The sequence below is a fragment of the Eptesicus fuscus genome, chromosome 10 (genome assembly GCF_027574615.1).
Source record: "Eptesicus fuscus isolate TK198812 chromosome 10, DD_ASM_mEF_20220401, whole genome shotgun sequence".
In the NCBI taxonomy this organism is placed as follows: domain Eukaryota; kingdom Metazoa; phylum Chordata; class Mammalia; order Chiroptera; family Vespertilionidae; genus Eptesicus; species Eptesicus fuscus.
In genome coordinates this window covers 76,840,609-76,859,473 of record NC_072482.1, presented here as the reverse complement: position 1 = coordinate 76,859,473, position 18,865 = coordinate 76,840,609, and the positions used below count along the sequence as shown (strand labels likewise).

At 40.7% G+C, this 18,865-nt stretch overlaps 1 protein-coding gene across 1 annotated transcript in view; it reads right to left on the bottom strand.

The window, feature by feature from the left end:
* The window catches only part of MOXD1 (monooxygenase DBH like 1), an 81,631-nt gene extending 66,518 nt beyond the window's left edge, over window positions 1-15,113 (bottom strand). The window contains exon 1 of the mRNA XM_008140436.3: window positions 14,834-15,113. Coding sequence (XP_008138658.2) covers window positions 14,834-15,097 — 264 coding nt within the window. The 5' untranslated portion in view covers window positions 15,098-15,113. The remainder of the gene's footprint in view (window positions 1-14,833) is intronic.
* Window positions 15,114-18,865: the final 3,752 nt, after the last annotated feature.

The following is an 18,865-nucleotide window of genomic DNA, read 5'->3' as shown; positions in this document are numbered from 1 at the left end:
GCAATATATCCAAAATTATATTCACCTTCAATCTGTAAGCTTATTTTCTTTACTTATACTGCTCTTCTCCCAGCCATCCAAAGTCAAAACCACAGTCTTCTTTAACTTCTTCCTCTTTACAACTTCACGGATAGCCCCTGCTCCTATCATGCCTTCCTTTGAAAAAATAACCCACCTTTTACTTCCACTCCATTACAGTTTCTCCTGTCTGAGTTCAGACTCTACTACCTACATATTTCTGTCAGATTCTTCCTTCAAACTCATTCTCAGTGTGTCAATAGATCTAATTCGACAGTATATAGTACAAAGTCCTATAACTTAGATGAAGTTTCTCTAAAATTTAGTCTCACCTGATTTTCCAGGATGACTATCACTAATCTTACCACATGATCTTTATTATCTATTTTTTATTCCCCTTAAATACCGTATTTTCTGGCGTATAAGACGACTGGGCGTATAGAAGATTTTCCTGGGTTAAAAAGTTGTCTTATACCCTGGAAAATACGGTACTCTGCCTTTCCCCAGCTCTTTGCTTTTGTTCACATTGTTCCTCTCTAACTCCCCTGCTCTCCTCCCCCCACTAAGATTGCTCTCCACTAACTCCACCCACTGAAGTACTTGCTTCTCTTGAGACCCATGACTCTATCTCCTCTATAAAGTTTTCTTTGATCATTCCAACTGGAAGTGACCATTCCTTCTCTGAATCCCTATTCTTCTACCTGCACTCCCATGTAGGATGCAATATATTCTAGACACAGCACTATCTTCTCAGCCATGAGACAACTACCCAGAAATAGATACCTAATCTTGTTAACCCAGTTACTAATTTGTGACTTTAGAGTAGTTGTTTACATTGTAAATAGAACAAAAAGAGGGAGACAACAGATTGTTTTTTCACTTGTTTTCAATTATATTTACATATGGTTAAGATCTGAAGTGGAATGTGTTTAACCAGATGCTAGAATGAGTTTGGGTCTGCATGATCTGCCATGCAAACACATCTGGCACTGAACTCTGGGGATCTTGTTACAACCTTTTAGGCCCTAAATGAACATGAATCTTATGAGACTGACATCAGCATTTAGGAATAAAAAAGTTCATGCATGCAAACAGTCTTTGAAATCCTTTTACACTGAATGGCATTCCCTACTTATTGTAAAGGAAAGAAAAAATAGATCTGAGAGAGAGAAGCCATGTTTTAGAATGTTTTCTAATGTTAATTTATATCCTCATGCCTAACAGAGTGACTTGCACAGAGCAGAGGCTAATTAAATATGCATGATTTTAAAAGGAGTATCCTGCCTTTCCTTTTGCTAATTCTAAATGAAAATAAAAAGTAAGCAACATATTCCAATATTCACATCTTTGTGATAAAGGAAAAACTTGGTGGGAGCAAAATGTTCCCCAGTAGCACCTCTTTTCTTCCTTCACTCTGTATTAATAAAATACATGGTCTATAATCAAACACAGTCTTAAGGAAGTCCACATTATACAATAAAAAATGGCATATTGGCAAACCTTAGAAGAACAATTAAGTGAGGCAAGAGGAGAGAAAAAAAGCCAGGTCCCAAATTTCCTATCATTCAACTATTATTGCTTGGAGGAAGAAAAGAAGTAGGGGAGGGAGGGGAAGAAGGGAAAAGAAAATAAGTCACTCAAAGACCTGTCAATCTTAAAAATCCTCATGCAAACTGGCTAAACCTTCAAAAGTATGTTTAGTGAGTTTAAGAGTTTCCTGACAGTGTGACAAAGGGATAAAGTTAGTCAAATAAATCATTAAGTGGAATAGTTATTTGTAACTATCATCCTGTAAGGTGAAAAAATAGAGAATGAATTGACAGTAAAACATCAACCAACTAAGAGTTTGAATATCGATAACATCACCTATAAATTTATATTCACAAAACCATACTAGTACTTACTAAATATTTTTTTAAAAATCTCCCAAGTCAGTTTTACTGATTTTCACCTTTAGAATTAGAACTGAATAGTGTCTCTCACCCCCACTTTCAGTCCCATTTAGCAAATGGACCCAGATGCAGCTCTACTGTAAATCCATGGTGAAGGCCATTCCTCTGCTATCTTCCTATAGTGCTTGATTCTCCAGGACTTTTCACATAAAAATAGTAATTTGATCACAGTGAACTCTCATTGTCATGGCACAGCAGCCATTATAAAAATCCAATTGTATGATATATGTATTAAATATATTGTATATTTTATAAATATCACATAAAACACTGATACCTAAAAGTAGGCTCCAATAAAGTGCCATTAAAAACAAACTCTGAAAGCAAGAGCATTGAGGAGGAGTTGGAAAGTCATGATTCTGTAGGGATTTTGTAAGAGTTTAAGATACTTTAATTATGTAAATATAAAAGCTGGTACACAGAAGCCCTTCTTTGTACTTATTCAGTTGTAATGTTCTGTGAAGTAGAATGTGAAGTAATATTACCCGAGATCAATGGCTTTTATGTGGAGGTCAATCATTCCAACACAAATATCTGCATTAAGATCAGCTTCAATATGAATCATCATTGAGATAGTTTTGTTTTTATTGTGGATTATCACATTAATTAAAAAGTATAAATACTGTTTATACTTTTTAAAGATAAACTATTACCTATTACCCTTGAAAATCTGAGTTAATAATTAAAATCTGGCAATAAAGTTAGTCTATAGTTGTGTCATAAAAAATGTTACTCCTGAAACATGTTCTCACAGGATATTTTTTTTCTTTTGAACATTTTATGCTTTGAAAAAATTATGAAATATATCATTAAGGTTTCAAACTGCTGGGTGGGAACTGTAAAGTCGGCATTAGCAGAAGTTGGCATTTATCATTAAGCATGAGAGCACTACTACTGGCTGCCACTTTCCAGCTAACATAACAGCCCCCCCCAAAAGCTAGCTTTTATATTCTACAAGATTGCTATGACCTCTTGTTAAAAAAAAAAACAAAACATGATTGCACAGATGTTAAATGATTCTCACTCATTGTCAGTCTTTTTTTCTCTCTTGAATACAATCTCTGTAACAGAAGAGAGCTTTGACTGGTGCTATGTTAAACAACATGAAGTGAAAACTCAATGGTGTAATAAAAGATAGGAATAAACTGCTGGTCAGCCTGGAGAACTGAGTGTAAGCACAGCTGCGGGGAAAACCTTGAGAAAAATGTTGCCATCTGTCATCATTTTCTTCAACAGGTGCTTGCAGTTTTTCTTCTTTTTCTACGTCTCAAAAGCCTGTTCCTTCAAACATTTGCTTGTTTAATAGCAATTTCTATAGTAAGTATCATGGTGCTTCAATAATATTGATAGTAAAATGATAAATATTTTTGTGGCAGAGGGAATCTTTGGTCCTAAAAAAATCATAAAACTATAAACAAACTATATACCAGTAGACAATCTTCAGAATCTCAAGATCAACTGATTTTAATAAGTTATTTCTTCACTAATCTTAGAAATTTGAAAAGAAAAAAAAAAAGTCAAAATGGAAGGGGCTTGCCTCCTAAAACCACTTCAGATAAAACTGATCAGTTAAACAGCTACCAGAGTGCCAAAACCTGAGCACTGTTAGCTTGCGTTCCATGCAGGGGCCCACCTGAGCAATCTGTTTGTTCTGTAAGTGCCACCTTTGAAAATACACATCCTTACTTCTCTCCCACAATAATCTCATCTTCATTTTATTGCAACTTGATACTGTTCTAAAATTATAGAAGTATCAGAGACACAGTGAAAAATTAAAATTTGACTCTTTAACAGTAAACTTCAATAAAAAAGCAACTTCAGACCTTACTATTGAAGTAAAATATTATTTTACCTTCGTCCTATCCTATGACCGTATTTTTTAGAAAATTTTAGATGACATCTCTTAATTGTCTATGACCAGTTTATGTGAGGAATAAATTTTGAGAAGAAAGCTCTTCTCTTCCTTCATCACTCCTTCCCTCTTCTTTCTTCCAACACATATTTTATTGAGTGACTACTATTCCTCAGCCTGTTTTGTAAGGCTAAAGGCACATGATTGTACAGGATAGTAGACAAAGTCCCTACCATAATAAAACGTATTGTTTAGTTGGGGGAGAGTGCAGGTTAAGAACAAGACAGTTTCACAGCTCCTAATGTCTTCCCTTCTATTAATTTATTGAATAACCTAAAAGCATGAATGTGGAGTAAAATTATTTTCAGCATCATACTCAAGTTGGAAGACAACCTGAAGGCTACCTAAATCCTAGCTCCCACCAAAGGAGGATTTCTCTCAAAAATATTTCTTTTTTTAAAATATATTTTATTGTTTGTTTACAGAGAGGAAGGGAGAGGGATAGAGAGTCAGAAACATCGATGAGAGAGAAACATCAATCAGCTGCCTCCTGCACACCCCCTACTGGGGATGTGCCCGCAACCAAGGTACATGCCCTTGACTGGAATCGAACCTGGGACCCTTCAGTCCACAGGTCGTCCTCTATCCACTGAGCCAAACCAGTCAGGGCTCAAAAATATTTCTTAAGAGATGATCACAGTATTTAATGCCTCCGGTGACAAAGTTCATAAACTTACAATCTCGCAAAGCAAATCCTTTAAGTTAAATACCTCTGATTGTCAGAAATGTATTTCTCATATAAAGCTAATATCTTCTACTCTTTCGTGAATATTAACTGGGTCTTTTTTCTTCCTTGTAGGCTTAAGGAAAACTGTCCACTCTTTCAAACAATCATCGTGTCTTTCCTTAATTGTTATTTCTCCAGGTACAACATTGCCAGCCTTTTCCCATTACTCAGGTACCTAATTTCCAGAGATTTCAACCACCCTTGTAACCCCCCCTATAGACTTCTCCAGTTCACCCACACATCCTTTAAAAATGTTATTCTAGAAGGTTTCTTCTGGTGTGATTAACCTGGTACAGAATCAATATTATCAGTATTATAGTATCAATATTACTTCCCTTGATATAAGAAGTAGAGTTTACAGGCTAATATTGCATCTCTGGGTTTAGCATGAACATCTTTTGACTTCAAAATGAACTAATAATTGTTTCTTTTTCATATAAAAAATGAATTCCAATTAAGTCCAATTTTACACTTTTTGTGCATACACAACCATTTTTAACCAAGTGTTTAACTTTATTTGTATTCTCATTGTAACTTAGTTTCCTTTCATTATTTTAATATATTATTTTCTTTTTGGTCCTCATTCTGTAGCCTCATGTAGCCAGGTTGTTATCAACATATTTGGGGTATGCATGTTTAAATACCTATGATTGTAACTAATTCAACTTTATTAGTCCATCTTCTATAAGGACATCATTAGAAACCCTGATAATTATCTATCATTAGATGCACCATTTATTTAATACCCAATTATTGGCCCCACAAATCAAATGCAAAAGAAAGTGCAATCTTGTCAGTATAATCTATGATTACTGAAACTCTAGTTGTTAGAGATTGCAAAGTGTTCACAAACCAATTGCTTAAAGTTAGTCCTCAAATTTTCCCCAAATTTTCTATCAATCTCCCCCATCTATACATTTAACAGACACCTTTTCCCATGTTGAAAAGCTGGAACACTTGTCTCCATGTAATCACTTTTACTAAGTGATTGATTCATTATATTATATCTTGTATTTATTGAGTACTCTCCATGTGCCAATATTTCATTTATTTTATTTCATTTATTCCTCACAAAACCCCCATGCATGATGTTACATTATCTCCCCAGTTATTAAATAACTGGAACTACACAGGGAATATAGTCAATGTTATTGTAATAACTTTGGTCATTGATAGCTTTTAGACCTATAGTGATTGCATCATAAACTATATACATGTTGAATCACTATGTTGTACACCTGAAACCAATATAACATTGTATGTCAACTATACTTTAATAAATAAGAAAATAAAATGGGCAAGAGGGTCAGGTTTAAAACAACAACAACAAAAACCATGCATTAGATATCATGATTCCCTTCTTCATAAAGGAAACTGTCGCTTATGGAGGTTAAGGAATTTGCTGAGGGCAACATAATGAATGAGCAGCAAGCTGTGCTGGGATTTCAACAACGACCTCCTGCTTTTAACCACTCAGTAGTTATCCAGCAGGTGTTTTGGGGGGACCTGCCAAGCACATGGACTTGTTCCTGGTACCTCGGAAGATGTGGCAGCCATCAACTTGTAAAAAATACTAATTACATACCGCTTCTGCTACTTTGCCTCTTTCTCCCTCCTGCAACTATAGCTGTGGGCATTTCACTGCTTATTAGTAACCTTTAGAGAATGTGGGAAGGGAAAGGCTAGGTGTTTATATAACTGGAGAAACACTTGAGGAGAGTTTTTTCCAAATACAAATGGAGTCCATTTTGTTATTGTTAATTCTAATAAAAGATTTTAGAGCAGAACACTTTTCTTGGCTTCAATACAGGCTGAGAATTATCTGGGACATCCCTTTATTAATGTTCTACTGATGCCTTGTGATCATATATAACATATATTTTAGCCTCGGTGTGGGCAAATATTCCTGTTGCTTAGAAATACAGCAGCTTGTACCAACTGACTAAAGGTGTGCAAGAATGGTAGAGGGCTAGGAGGAGGAGAGAGATTTCTGGTTCAGCCTATTTTGAAATACCTCACTACCCACAGTTCTTCCATCGCTACTCATTTATGTAGAATTATCAATCAATTCATTAAACTCATCTCACAATTATTTCCATTCTAGGAAAACCACTTTATTTTTGTTTTTACAAAATAATCTTAAATGCCAAATATTAGCTCTTGCTTCAAACATCAAATGGTCTCTCTGGCTTGCTTTGCATGGAGTCCTGCTTTGCATCCCCATGACCCATGCCTGGGATCTTCCAAGCTTCTCCACGTGGACCACAAAGGAATCACCTTATTCCTACCAAAGAGCCTGGCCACACCAGGTGAGTAGTTCCTGGACTTGTATGTACACTTAGAGTCACTGGGGAAACTTACAAATATATTAATGTCTGTGTCCTCCCCTGTAACAAGAGATTGTGATTTAATTGGCATGGGGGAGAGAAAGGATTTTCTGGACCTTAAAAAAGTTAAAAGACACCAAGTGATTCTAATGTGCAGACAAATTTCAGAGCACCTGACATAAGCAGTATCTTTCCCAGTTCTCAGTTCACTGTTAGCTCTGACTACCCATCACTAGACTTGAATCTGCCACAGCATAAATCTATCTTGGCCTTGACCAAAGGTACCCAAAGTACCAGGAGGCCTAGCTTCTATAGGGTTTTATCTACCATGAGTTTCCTTGTATGAGTGAGTTTCAGTGCATGGACTTTGCCAGGGGAGGGGGGAAAAAAGAAACTAGCAATTTATTTTTATCTAAGAAACTAATATTTGAAAATTTTAGTTTAAAAATTGCCTAAAAGATGGAAATCTTCCCCAGACACATGTGGTTTTGTTGGTCTAGCTTCTCAAAATCTATAAGCTCTCTAAGATTATGGAAGATGAGAAAGAACACAGGGTAGAAGAGAAAAACATTCACACCTAGTATTAAAAACTTCTATAAAATCACCAAGTCTCTAGATCAAAGCTTGAAAGACTCTCACTGAGCTTACTAAACATTTGTGTAACAATGCCACAGAAATAGAAAAGAGAGCTCATGCGGTTCAGACACATTTGAAAAGTATTAATTATATTTCCTTCAGGTAGGCAGTTTCCTATATTCAAGGTCTACTGAGTTCTTTGATGCCCATGCCAGACAATCTTCTGCATAGTACATAACATTTTGAATTGTAAACACTATGGTTAATCTTGAAAATAGCCTTAAAAACTTGGGATACTTATTTTCCTTCATGTTTTGATTATAAGCACCTTATCTGAAATAGCCACACTGGCCCTTAACATATCACCCTATTCTAATTCTTGGCACAGCACTTACCACTTTCTGATAATTTTGTTGCCCATTTTATTTATTTGTTTGCCCCTACCCCCCACCAAAATATAAGCTCCACAATACCACTAACTTCATCTCACTCAATGCTATGTCTGCAGCATCTAGAACTTGTTCAATAAACCTTCAGTAAATATTGATGAAATAAACGAATGAGCATTCCAACATTCATTGTCTATAGGTGAGTACTTTACTGAAATAGCAAAAGTCACAAATGATCCCCAAGCTGTGTGACCTAGAGGCTAAGGATTATACATCTACAAAATGGAAGAAATAAGACATCACAGGGCTACTGTGAGAATTACATGAGATAACACACTTTAAGGACTTACCATCATGTTTGGTTGGTTACATTAAGAACTCAATGATGAAAAATTGTATCATAGAAATGTACATCTATGGCATTTATAGTGAAACAAAAGTAGCAAAAAATACTATGATTTTTTAATCAATCTGTTTAAAAATGTATTTTACTACACATGTTCTTTCACTATTCAAGAAGAAAATTGGGATATGTTTTTTGTAAGCTACAGTTTGCTTGCAGGAGAAGAAAGAACATTAAACTGGAACTCAGTGGGCAACAAGCCATTTACTTATAGGGTAATATTTTATGGAATTCCAATCAACCAAACTCTGAGCTCTTGATAGGCAGCGAATCTTACTAATAAAAGCCTAGGTGGTCCTCACGCCATCATGCCGCGATGCCCTCGTGCTGTCACAAGATGGCTGTGCACAAAGCAGAGACAGGGCCTGGTGGCCGCTCTGGCCTACCTCTTTGGGGCAATCCATCAAGGAGCCCCGGATGGGTGGGCGGGGCCTACCTCTTTGGGGCGATCAATCGCAGGGTTCCCGCACTATGAGAGGCCACAGGCCAGGCTGGGGGACCGCCCCCCTCTGAGTGCACAAATTTTGTGTACCAGGCCTCTAGTAAATACATAAAACATCAATATTTTACCTGTAAAAGCAAGAACTGTTTGAAGGTTTTCTCATAATTTTTGCTTACATTAGATCAATAAGAAGACTTCAATAGTAAACTAAATTGGTCTATTCATTATTTGTATAGCACTCAGCTATATAATCCCAAATTTAGAATTAGCAAAAATCATCTACTTGAAATTATTTTGCAAAATTCTCTGCTTAATGTGCAATACACTGTCCTTAGAAGTAGCTTTTGTGTTTTTTGTCGACTCTAGAATTTAACAAGTTACAAAGACATGGGTTTGGAAGAGGCTTCCTGGAGAAATATTTTTCTTTTTAAATGTTCTGTATTGGTTATTGTTTTAAAGTTACAATAAACAGCATTGTGTGGCATCTGCAGGCAGTTTTTGTAACATATGGATCAAACATTTCCAGAAACATGATGATGTATAATGAATTCGTCCCTTTTGCCAGCAACTTTATTTTAATGGGGCTCTATTACAAATGATGAATCAATAAACTACCATTTACTTTCTTTGAAGTGGAATCTTGCATCTCCTTTCAAGAATTCAAAAATTGCCGTTGGTTGCCTGAAGCCTTGAACTCTGCCAGTCAATGCAGGTGCATTGTTCCCTTGGCTCTCAGGTCTGCGGGTGTCCTCGGGCTGGCATGAAACCATCTGCTCTGCCAGGGAGAACCACACACTGAAGACTATCGCCCTGTGTCAAGCATTACGCTAGCCATGTGTCCATAGTACTAATGCACAAAGCACGAGGTCGGGAGAAGTCCCTTTGTCACCTGGTTGTTTGGAGGGGGGCGGGGGCATAATCCAAAGACTTACAAATATCTCTTTACAAAGCCCCCCCCCCCCCGCCCCCCTGAGCTGTGGCAGGGTTGCACACTCTCTTCATCTTTCCCTACAGCTTTTCGATTTGCTTTCGAAACATTTCTTTGTTGCCCTTGGCTGGGGCGCACTTAAAAGAAGCACATCGTTAATCACAAAGAGTGCTCACTGTTTTCTGTGATTTCAAATCAGTTCCAAGCACTTCCTCAGCCCCTCAGCGAACAGCCGGGCAGCAATTAGCCTGCTGCTGAATGGAGACTTCCTTCTCATCACAGAGAGGCTTCAGTGTGAGACACAGCCAACAAGCAAGGCTGTAACAAATGATGACACATATTTCGGCCTCCATACCGATGTACACCCCCAAAGGAAGAGTGAATCAATTTTTGTGCAAATTCAATAGCACATCCGACAATGCTGCCCTCTTCTCTAACTCGCACAAACTGGGCATTCATCAACCCAGATCACTTGCCTCAAACGGGGACTTACAGTTGCTAAGTGGCTCCGGTGGGTGGGATTGCTCTGTGTCAAAGAGGGGCAAAGTACACGGGAAGGACACCATCCATCAGGGAAGTGAGCACTTGAGTTAACTCATTGAGACAAAATCGTGAGGTTTTCAAGAGCCAATGCCAAAAGAAGGACTGCTTCCCTCCCCCACCCCCGGCGATTCTGTGAAAGATGGTGCAGAAAGTGACCTCAGCAGCAGCCCAGGAGTAACATTTCCCCAAGTGTAAGCCGCTCCAGAACAATTTATCTGAGAGCGTACACTGAGACAGGCTTCACTTCACAGCCACATTTCTCTCTTCTCTTCCCCATTCTGATAGGACCCGGTTATACACCATTTCAGGAAATATCTCCAGACAGGGTCCGAGGGTTACAAAATGGGCAGGGCAAATTCTCATAATGTCTCCTCTCTGGGGATAGTTAAGTCTGTTGCCCTTTAAGGGATTTACTAAATCTGGGTTTTCATCCCACCAACCCACAAGCAAATGTCACACTGCCCTCTGGAGGTGGTTTCATTGGGTGATTGGCAACCATTGAACTACATGGGTTGTGGAGATTCAGAACTCATTTGGGGGGTGTGGAGTGGGGGTGAGTGTAAGGAGTATGGAACAGAAGGACAATGGAGAAATTATCAACTGTTCACTAATTTCTTATAGTAGTGGAGTAGTGTGTGGGTGGGAGGGTGGCGGGGGAGAGGCAGAGAGAGAGAGATAGGAAAAGGAAAGAAGGTGAATAAGTAAACATTGCCTCCAAATCTCGGCAGTGTCAAGAGAGTACATGCATGTAGACAGGTGGCAAGTCTGTAGGATGGGTGTGGGAGAATGTCTATCCCAAAGATGGCCACACTCATATGTTTCATTCCCATGTGACCTCCATACAATGTGATGTTGAGATGGAGTCTCTGTCCCCTCTTGAATCCTGTAGGACTGTGACTACAGCAGAAGACACTCTACAGGACTCAAAGAGTAAGTTGAAAAGGCTGTACAGTTCCCACAGGGCCTCTCGGGATGCTCACTCTTGTGACCCAGCCCCTGTGCTGTGAGGAAGCCCAGAACCTGCACGCAGAGGCACGTTCCCACCATGGTACCAGCTGAGGTCCTGACAATAGCCAACATCAACTGCCAGTCAAGCAAGTGAGTGAAGCAAGCCTTCAGATGATTCCAACCACTCACTTGGAGGTGACACCAAGTGGAGCAGAGATCTGTCCCCACTAAAACCTGCTCACACTGCAGATCTGTGAGCAAAGTAAGTGTTATCCTTGGATTAAGCCAGTATTTTAGGGTGGTTTGTTATACACCAATAAATAACCAAAACAATAGGTGAGGGCCCCTCTGACATTGGACAGAATGTTCTTAGAACAGAATAAACCTGGCCTGAAAGGAAATGGAACCCACTTCTTTGCCTCTCATGGAATCTCCTAATTGAGGCTGATTCTTTATTAACATTAGCTTTTTTTCTCGTGGTCGCAGACTAAGTTGTCCACAGGATCTATCTGAATGGAAACCATGTATGCATATGAACATTACATGGTGCTTTGTACAAACTTGAATTGTGGCCAGTATTTAGCAGTCAGAAGATTTTATTGCACAGACACACAATTAAATTTATGTCTTGTCTCAAAAAAACAAAAACAAAAAGAACCCAACTCAGTAGAACTAGCAATACTTTATTTGCATTCACACATAACAGTAATTCGCTTGCAAAAACTCTGGTTTCCTCAATCACTTCTACTCTGTGGCATTACATCCTGCTTGCTCCACTCAAGCCCATCACTCTTCTACATTTGCTCTCTGACCTCTATAGGCATTTGGATTTGTAACATCTAGTTAGCCAACAATTCTTTACCTGGTTGGTTGGAATTTATTCGTATGCAGTTACCATTCCACTGAAAAGAAGTTAAAATAATCAGAAAAATAAAATTCAGAATAATAAAAGAACAAAAAACTCTAAAAGTCAAGTCTGTAAAACTTGAGAGCATGGCCCTGGCTGTGTTGCTCAGTGGGTTCAGAGTCGTTCCATGGACCAAAAGGTTGCTGGTTTGATTCCCAGTTAGGCACATACCCAGGTTGCTGATTCAATCCCTGGTCAAGGTGTGTGTCCAGGAGGCAACTAACAATGTTTCTCTCTTTCTCTCTCTCTCTCTCTTTCTGTCTCTCTAAAATCGAGTTTAAAAAGCATATTTAAAAAAATAAAGGATGAAATCAAATAATAAGCCACAAGGGGAGGTGACTGGGATGTCATCTTAGGTGAACATGCAGCCTGCTACCATCTCCCACTACCAGTAGCTGCTGCGCATGCAAAGATGCCCCCAAAGCCAGTGATTTTGTTTCATTGTTTCACATAAAGTCTGTTCTTCCTGGAAGTAATATTACACAGAATCCGAAGTCTACTATTGGAACCGCATATATTATGATTAGGAACACTATTTACCTTGAGTATAGTCACAAAGAATACCCTTATCACACCTCTGCATGAAGACTCAAATAATTTATACAGAGCAGATTTAATGCCAACTGTTAGATAATGGAATCACCCAGCTTGGTCTTTAATGTCTTTAATTTTATTAGAGGTTTTTAATGAATTGTCTTTGAACTTAATTGATTAGCATAATTCTATTGTAACTTATATGTCCTAAAATGATTAGGTTGTTTAAAGAAATGAAATAGTAAAAAATGTCAGGCAACTAAGAAAATTATTATCTTTATACATGAAAATAAAGATTTTTTCCCCCCTTAGGAATAAAAATGGAGGGAAAAAATCCTATCTCCTGCTCATTAAATATATTGGAAAAGTGTTCATTTTGTTTAACTCACAGTGATACGTATTCACTAATTATTTTAAGTAAAGTTCTATGGTTCAAAATCAACCTAAATAGCACTTAATTAATTCTTATGCAATCTTTATAAAAGAAACACCAGCAGTGTGAAAATACTCTTTGGTTTAACAAAGTCTGTGCTTGTGGTGGGCCCATTATGGCATGTTGAAACAGGATTCTACTCTTGGCCTTTCATTTAATATCTAATTGAGTGGGTTTTCTAGAAATACTACTCATTTGAGAAAAACAATATCAAGTTATCTTTGATAGTACAGCCTGTTTTATATTAACTTAGTAAGATTTACTATGTCCCCTTGAATAAAACATGCAAGGATAATTAAGGGGCCTTTAACCCTTATCGCCCTGGAAAAAAAAACCAACACAACAACATAAAGCTTTGACTCAGATAGCTCGTTATATCGGGTACCATCTCTCTACTCCTATTATAAGAGAGTTAAGTTATTCAGCTAGTGAAGCCTGTGTTTGGGGTCAAATTTGTGGTTTACAAATTTAATGTCTGAGATGCTGCAGCAGAAGAAAATTTATACATCAATGACTTCAACAGAGTGTAGTCCTCATAAAACTTTATTTTATTGGAGTTGTAGAGTACTTAGTTTGGGAAGAAAGGATTAATTTATGGGGAAAAAATTAGAGAAGAGGGTGGTTATGAAGTTTTAATTGCCATCATTTTCTTTATTTCCGGCCAATGTGAGTAGCTCAGTGCCAGAATTAGGGTTCAAATTTGATGGCATGTCGGTCAGAACATTGTAGAACTCAAACTTAGAAGCCAGGAATCCGATTACTGAGAAACGCACATTGAAATTTATGGGGTGCATTGATTTTAACATCATCAAAGCTTAAAACAATGCCAAAACCACCAGGAGTTTCTATCTGAATCAAGAGACTTTTAGCAAAGGGCAGTATCTTTGGATAAACTTTGATAAGTAACAACGGGTGTGTATATTCACTACGCTGTTAGGTCATCGTGGAAAAATGTCCAATTGTTGGTCAAGATCAAATAAACAAAGATTTCCAGAGAACCTAACTTAACTACGTACTCACTCCAGTCATCTCACAGTTCTTTCCTCCTGTTTATAAAGACATCCACGAACAGGCAACGTCTCCCCTGGGGCTCTTTCGAAACAATTCGCCAGTTGTCAAATTAGCTTTATTAGCTACTTAAGTAAGCGGGGGAAAAAGTTGTGCCACTTAACAGGGGGTTTTGCCTGGGGCTCCAGGTTGTGCAGATCTTTAAAAGCGGCTCTCAGACTAGCAAGATCCTAAAGGAATCTTGGAGACGTACCTTCATCCCTCCGAAGAAGTAGCTGGCACCACGCCGCGCCCGGGATTTCCCAAACAGCCCTGATTTGGGAAGTTCTCTCAGACACCCCGACCCCAGGCAGCAAGTCAGCCAAGTGCTTCAAACCCTCTGGCCCCCCCCCTAACCCTGAGAGCCGTCCGTTAGGTCCCCAAAGCCGGGGTCCCTCTCCTTTCCCCATCAGCAATAGAGGGGGATGCGCGGCAGGTGGCACGAGCAGGTCTCTTCGGTGGGGTGCTGGGGACCGGGACGTGTTCAGAAACGGAAAACTGCCTGGCGGCACCCGGGCTCGGCTTCGCGGGGCGAAAGCTGGGAGCCGGCGGCGGAGGCGGGGAGCGGGGCGGCGGGCTTGGGCTCCGGGGTGCGGGAGCTGAGCGCGACGGGGGGCGTGCGCGGGGCTGCGCGGCCGTCTGGGTGGCCCGGGTGGTCCCGGCACCCGCGCCCGCTCCGGGGTCGGGACGGGACGGGGCGGGGATCGGGAGGCGCGCTTACCTGGCGGGGGGAGGGGGGGCGCTTACCTGGAGGTAGGGTCGCCCCTGGGCTACCCCGCCCACCACGATGTCGGCCGCGGCCATGGCCCCGGTGGGCGAGAAGCCGAAGCCCACGTAGCCGGCTGTGCGCACCTCGAGGCGGAAGGCGAGCCGGTCGTCCCGCGGGCCCCAGCTCAGCCAGTACTTGCCCTCCGAGTCGAGGAGGGTGCGGTGCGGGAAGGTCCGGCCCGAGCCCCCCGCGGCCGCGCCGGGGAGCAGCGCCCACAGCAGGAGTAGCCACCGGCCGCACATCCTCCGCGCTCCTGTCCCGCGGGCACCTGGGCTCCCGCCGACTGGCGAGCGGGGAGGAGGCACGAGGGGTGGCGGCCAGCGTGAGCCTGGGACTGGGGCTGGGACCGCCCTCCGCCCGCGCCCCCCGCGCGCGGGGAGGGGCAGGACCCGCGCTCCCGCCCTGGCCGTCGGGCCGGGTCCTGCCAGCTCTCGCCCTGTCTCTCCCTGGCCACCAGGCCACCTGCCACCCCGCACCCCCGATGGGGTCCCCGAGGTCTGGATCTAGTGGGAAGGGAAGCGAGGGGCGTCCTGGAAGGAGAGGAGGAGGCAGAGGGAGAGGAGGAGGGAGTGCTCGGGCGGGGAGGGTGCGGACACTCGCTGGGGACGTGGGGCCGAGGGAAAGTAGGAGGAAGCCCCTTCCAGGGTAACTGTTTAACACCTTTCTATCCATTGCTGCTGACTTTCAGGAGCCACTGTACCCAGCGATGGGACAGGACTCACCTCCAGCGCATTTCCCTCGCCCTTTCACCCTGCTGGGCCCCCAAGTCCGGGGAAGTCTTGTTCTTGACCTCAGTACTCAGCATCCTGATGCTTGCCTTCCACCTGGGTTCGGTGTGGTTGGGATAGATGGGTTATTCTGCCTACTTTGCCATCTGCAGAGTAGGTCGTGATTAAAGCACCATTTGGCAGTTAGATGTTCATTTGAAATCCCCTTTTCCTGCTGTTTCAAGTTCTGGCCATCGTTGTGTTTATCAAAAAAGTGTTTTTGCCTCTACCTTTGACCACAGCACTCCTGTCTTCAGAAGGCTAATTACTCAACGTGTGTCAGTTACCTCTACTTATTCACTTATACTCTGCCACGTTTCCAAAATAGTCCCAAAGTGGCTTACAAAAATACAAACAATACAAAATGGAAAAATAATGTGAGAGGATAGATGAAAAAAAAAATGTGGGTAAGAAGAATACTACAAATATGCACCATTTACTCTGGGTTCAGAGGCTCCACACACACCACCTATACTTCTCATTTTCTTCAGGACATCTTTCAGTGGATTCTTTTTTTTTCTCTCTCTCTCTCCTGTTTTCTGTTTCCATTTCTTTCCCCACCCCATAACTTTTCCAGCATGGATTAACTCTGTGTTATCCCAAAGATTCCAGCATATTTGAGTGTCTGGAAGACAACCATCAAGTGGATCTGCTTACCAGAAAGTTCCGAGAGTTACCAAGGGGTTTAGTTTTAGCCAGGGACAATAGGCCAACATCAGAGAAGAGTGATGTTGAAACCTTGGGAAAGGGCAAGAAATAAAAGAGTCTGGGAAGCCTTAAAAGAACGGAGGCATTGAGACTATGAACTATCAACAACCACCGGCCCCCTGGACAGACACTAGGACAGCAGCGTCAATTGCTGCAACCTAAGAGCTACAACCTTAGAGCTGAGTGTCTGCAGGTACCAGGGACTCGGCTACTATTGCTGGCTCCAGCCATGAAGAGAAGAATATATAGAGATAAACAAATGGTGGACATGGAGGCCAAGAAGAATGCTCACCATGGGGGGCAGGGGGGGGGGGGGCGGGGGGGCAGGATTTCAGGGAATTAAGTTACTCCAAAGTGATCGAAGGTGAACTTCTTGTTTTGTGACCCTACTTTTGTTCTTAGCAAAGAGGAGCCTGGAACACATGGCTAGATCTGCTTCCTGGGGCTCATTATGCAAATCCCAAATTCACATCTAGACTCTACCCGCATTTACTGTTCTAGTTTCACCTTCTTCTTATGTCCTTCACCCGTTGCCCTCCAGAACACGACAACTACTTTGAGAATTCTCAAAGGAGAGTCCTGCTCTTTCATTTGCATCACCGCGCCTTTTCAGATTGTGCGCTCTGTCAGGATTGCCTCTTCTCCCCTCTGTTCTTTGAAGTATTTTCCCATCCTCCTCCCACTCTTCCTGGTGGTGCCTGTGGAAGGGTCTGTGCAGGCGTCACGTGCGCCCTAACACTTCAGTGTCTGTCTGTGTGCTCCTTTCCCTCCAGCAGCCTCTTCAGGTCAGGAACAGCTTCTGGTTCCTTGTTTTAAACCCATTGCCAAGACTAGGGACCAGCATGCAAGAGCGGCTTAATAACAGTTGTAGGAAGAGTGAATGCATTTCCTGATCCTCCTGGAAGAGGAGGATTATGGGGCGAAATCTTGGCCCTCAGATATGATTGAATATTCTTTTCTTCATTTGTATGAGGCAAAAATATGAAAGAAGATGATATCTAAATATACAAAAGAGAAAGTTGTAATGGTTTTTATTCTTTCTTTAGGAAAAATTAGGTCATTGAGTGTGAAGGGATTGTCTTTTGTTGGTCTATGACTGGAATTGCATCTAAAATACCCTGAGTGCTCAAGAAATATTAAAGTTATATAATCATTTTAAGAACTGGTCAACAAACAGAATATTATTAGCATAATTCATACTCAAGAGACACACTCTACTTGGGTTTAAATTACCACAGTAAATGAAAACAAAAGAACATGTTTTCTAAATATGCTTCATAAGCTGCCTGGCTTCCCTAAGTCAAAACCAACTCCCCACTCAATTGCATAGTGGTCTCAGTTTCCCAATTTGAAGTTAATTTCTATATAACTGCTTTGTCTTAAATCTGTAAGGAAAGCATAGATCCACTAAAAGCTTGGGGTACAATAAGGGGGAAAAGAGGGACAGGTTAAGAATTTCAACAATAAAGAATTATTTTTTTTTAAAAAAAAGCTTGGGGTATATGGCAGAGAAAAGAAATCAGTGGTAAGGGTTTTCAAATTTTTTTTTTTTAACAAACATTGCTGCTTGTTAAGTAAATTGTTTTTTAAGTATGAATAAGAAAGTAAACCAAAAAAAAAAAATCACCTTAAATTCCACCATCCAATAATAACTGTGAGAGTATTCTGAGAACATCCTTCGAGAACCTAGGTCCATCAAAGCCTTGAAGGAACAGCCTATTGGACAATAATTTGTAACCAAACAGGTGAATTCATTTTGTAAGATTCCACTTGAAACAGAGTGGAGTTACAATTCCAGTTACAATATTTTTTTGTGGATTTTTTTTCTCTCCACGTGCATCTAAAAAAGAAACAGAGTAGGCAAAACTAGATATTCAGTGAGTTTTTATTTAAATTCCAAACATTCAACCAAATTACTCATTCTTAAAATGAATCATTTTCTCACACTTTTCGATTAGGAACTTTGAATGTAACGTTTATTTTGAATCTTCACCCATTCTGATACTCGGCTTTGGATCAGCCAGTGTGACTGCGCCCATGCTGAGCTTCTTCACCGTGGTTTATTTATGTTTCCGCAGTCATCAACTGCAAGGGGAGGGCGGGGGGAGAAAGAAAGCCCAGCAGACCGTAACAAGCCAATGCACAGTTGCTTGGTATGAATGAACTAAGATTGTCTGAAATAAGTTACTTCTTGTGTAAATAGGGGAGTATCATAATTTTCTGTCTACTTGTACCTACGGTGCAACAATAATACTAAATATTTATAAAGTTCCTGTCTTCTAGGGAGCTCAAAGAGAAATATTTATATAAGTGATCTCAGCAGGTCTCCAACATTAAAATAGGAAAGCTGAGGCATTTTCTCACTTTCTCCTCTTTTAACTGTGCTTCTTGTGTGGATAGGTGACTGGTTCAAGTTAATGCTATGAGTCAGTGGCAGAAAAGCCAAAAATAGAAGTTTGGTTTCTTTCCTTTTTTTTTTTTTTTAAACTGCATATTTTCTCTAGCTCTCACCTCATCTCCAATAAAAATATATAT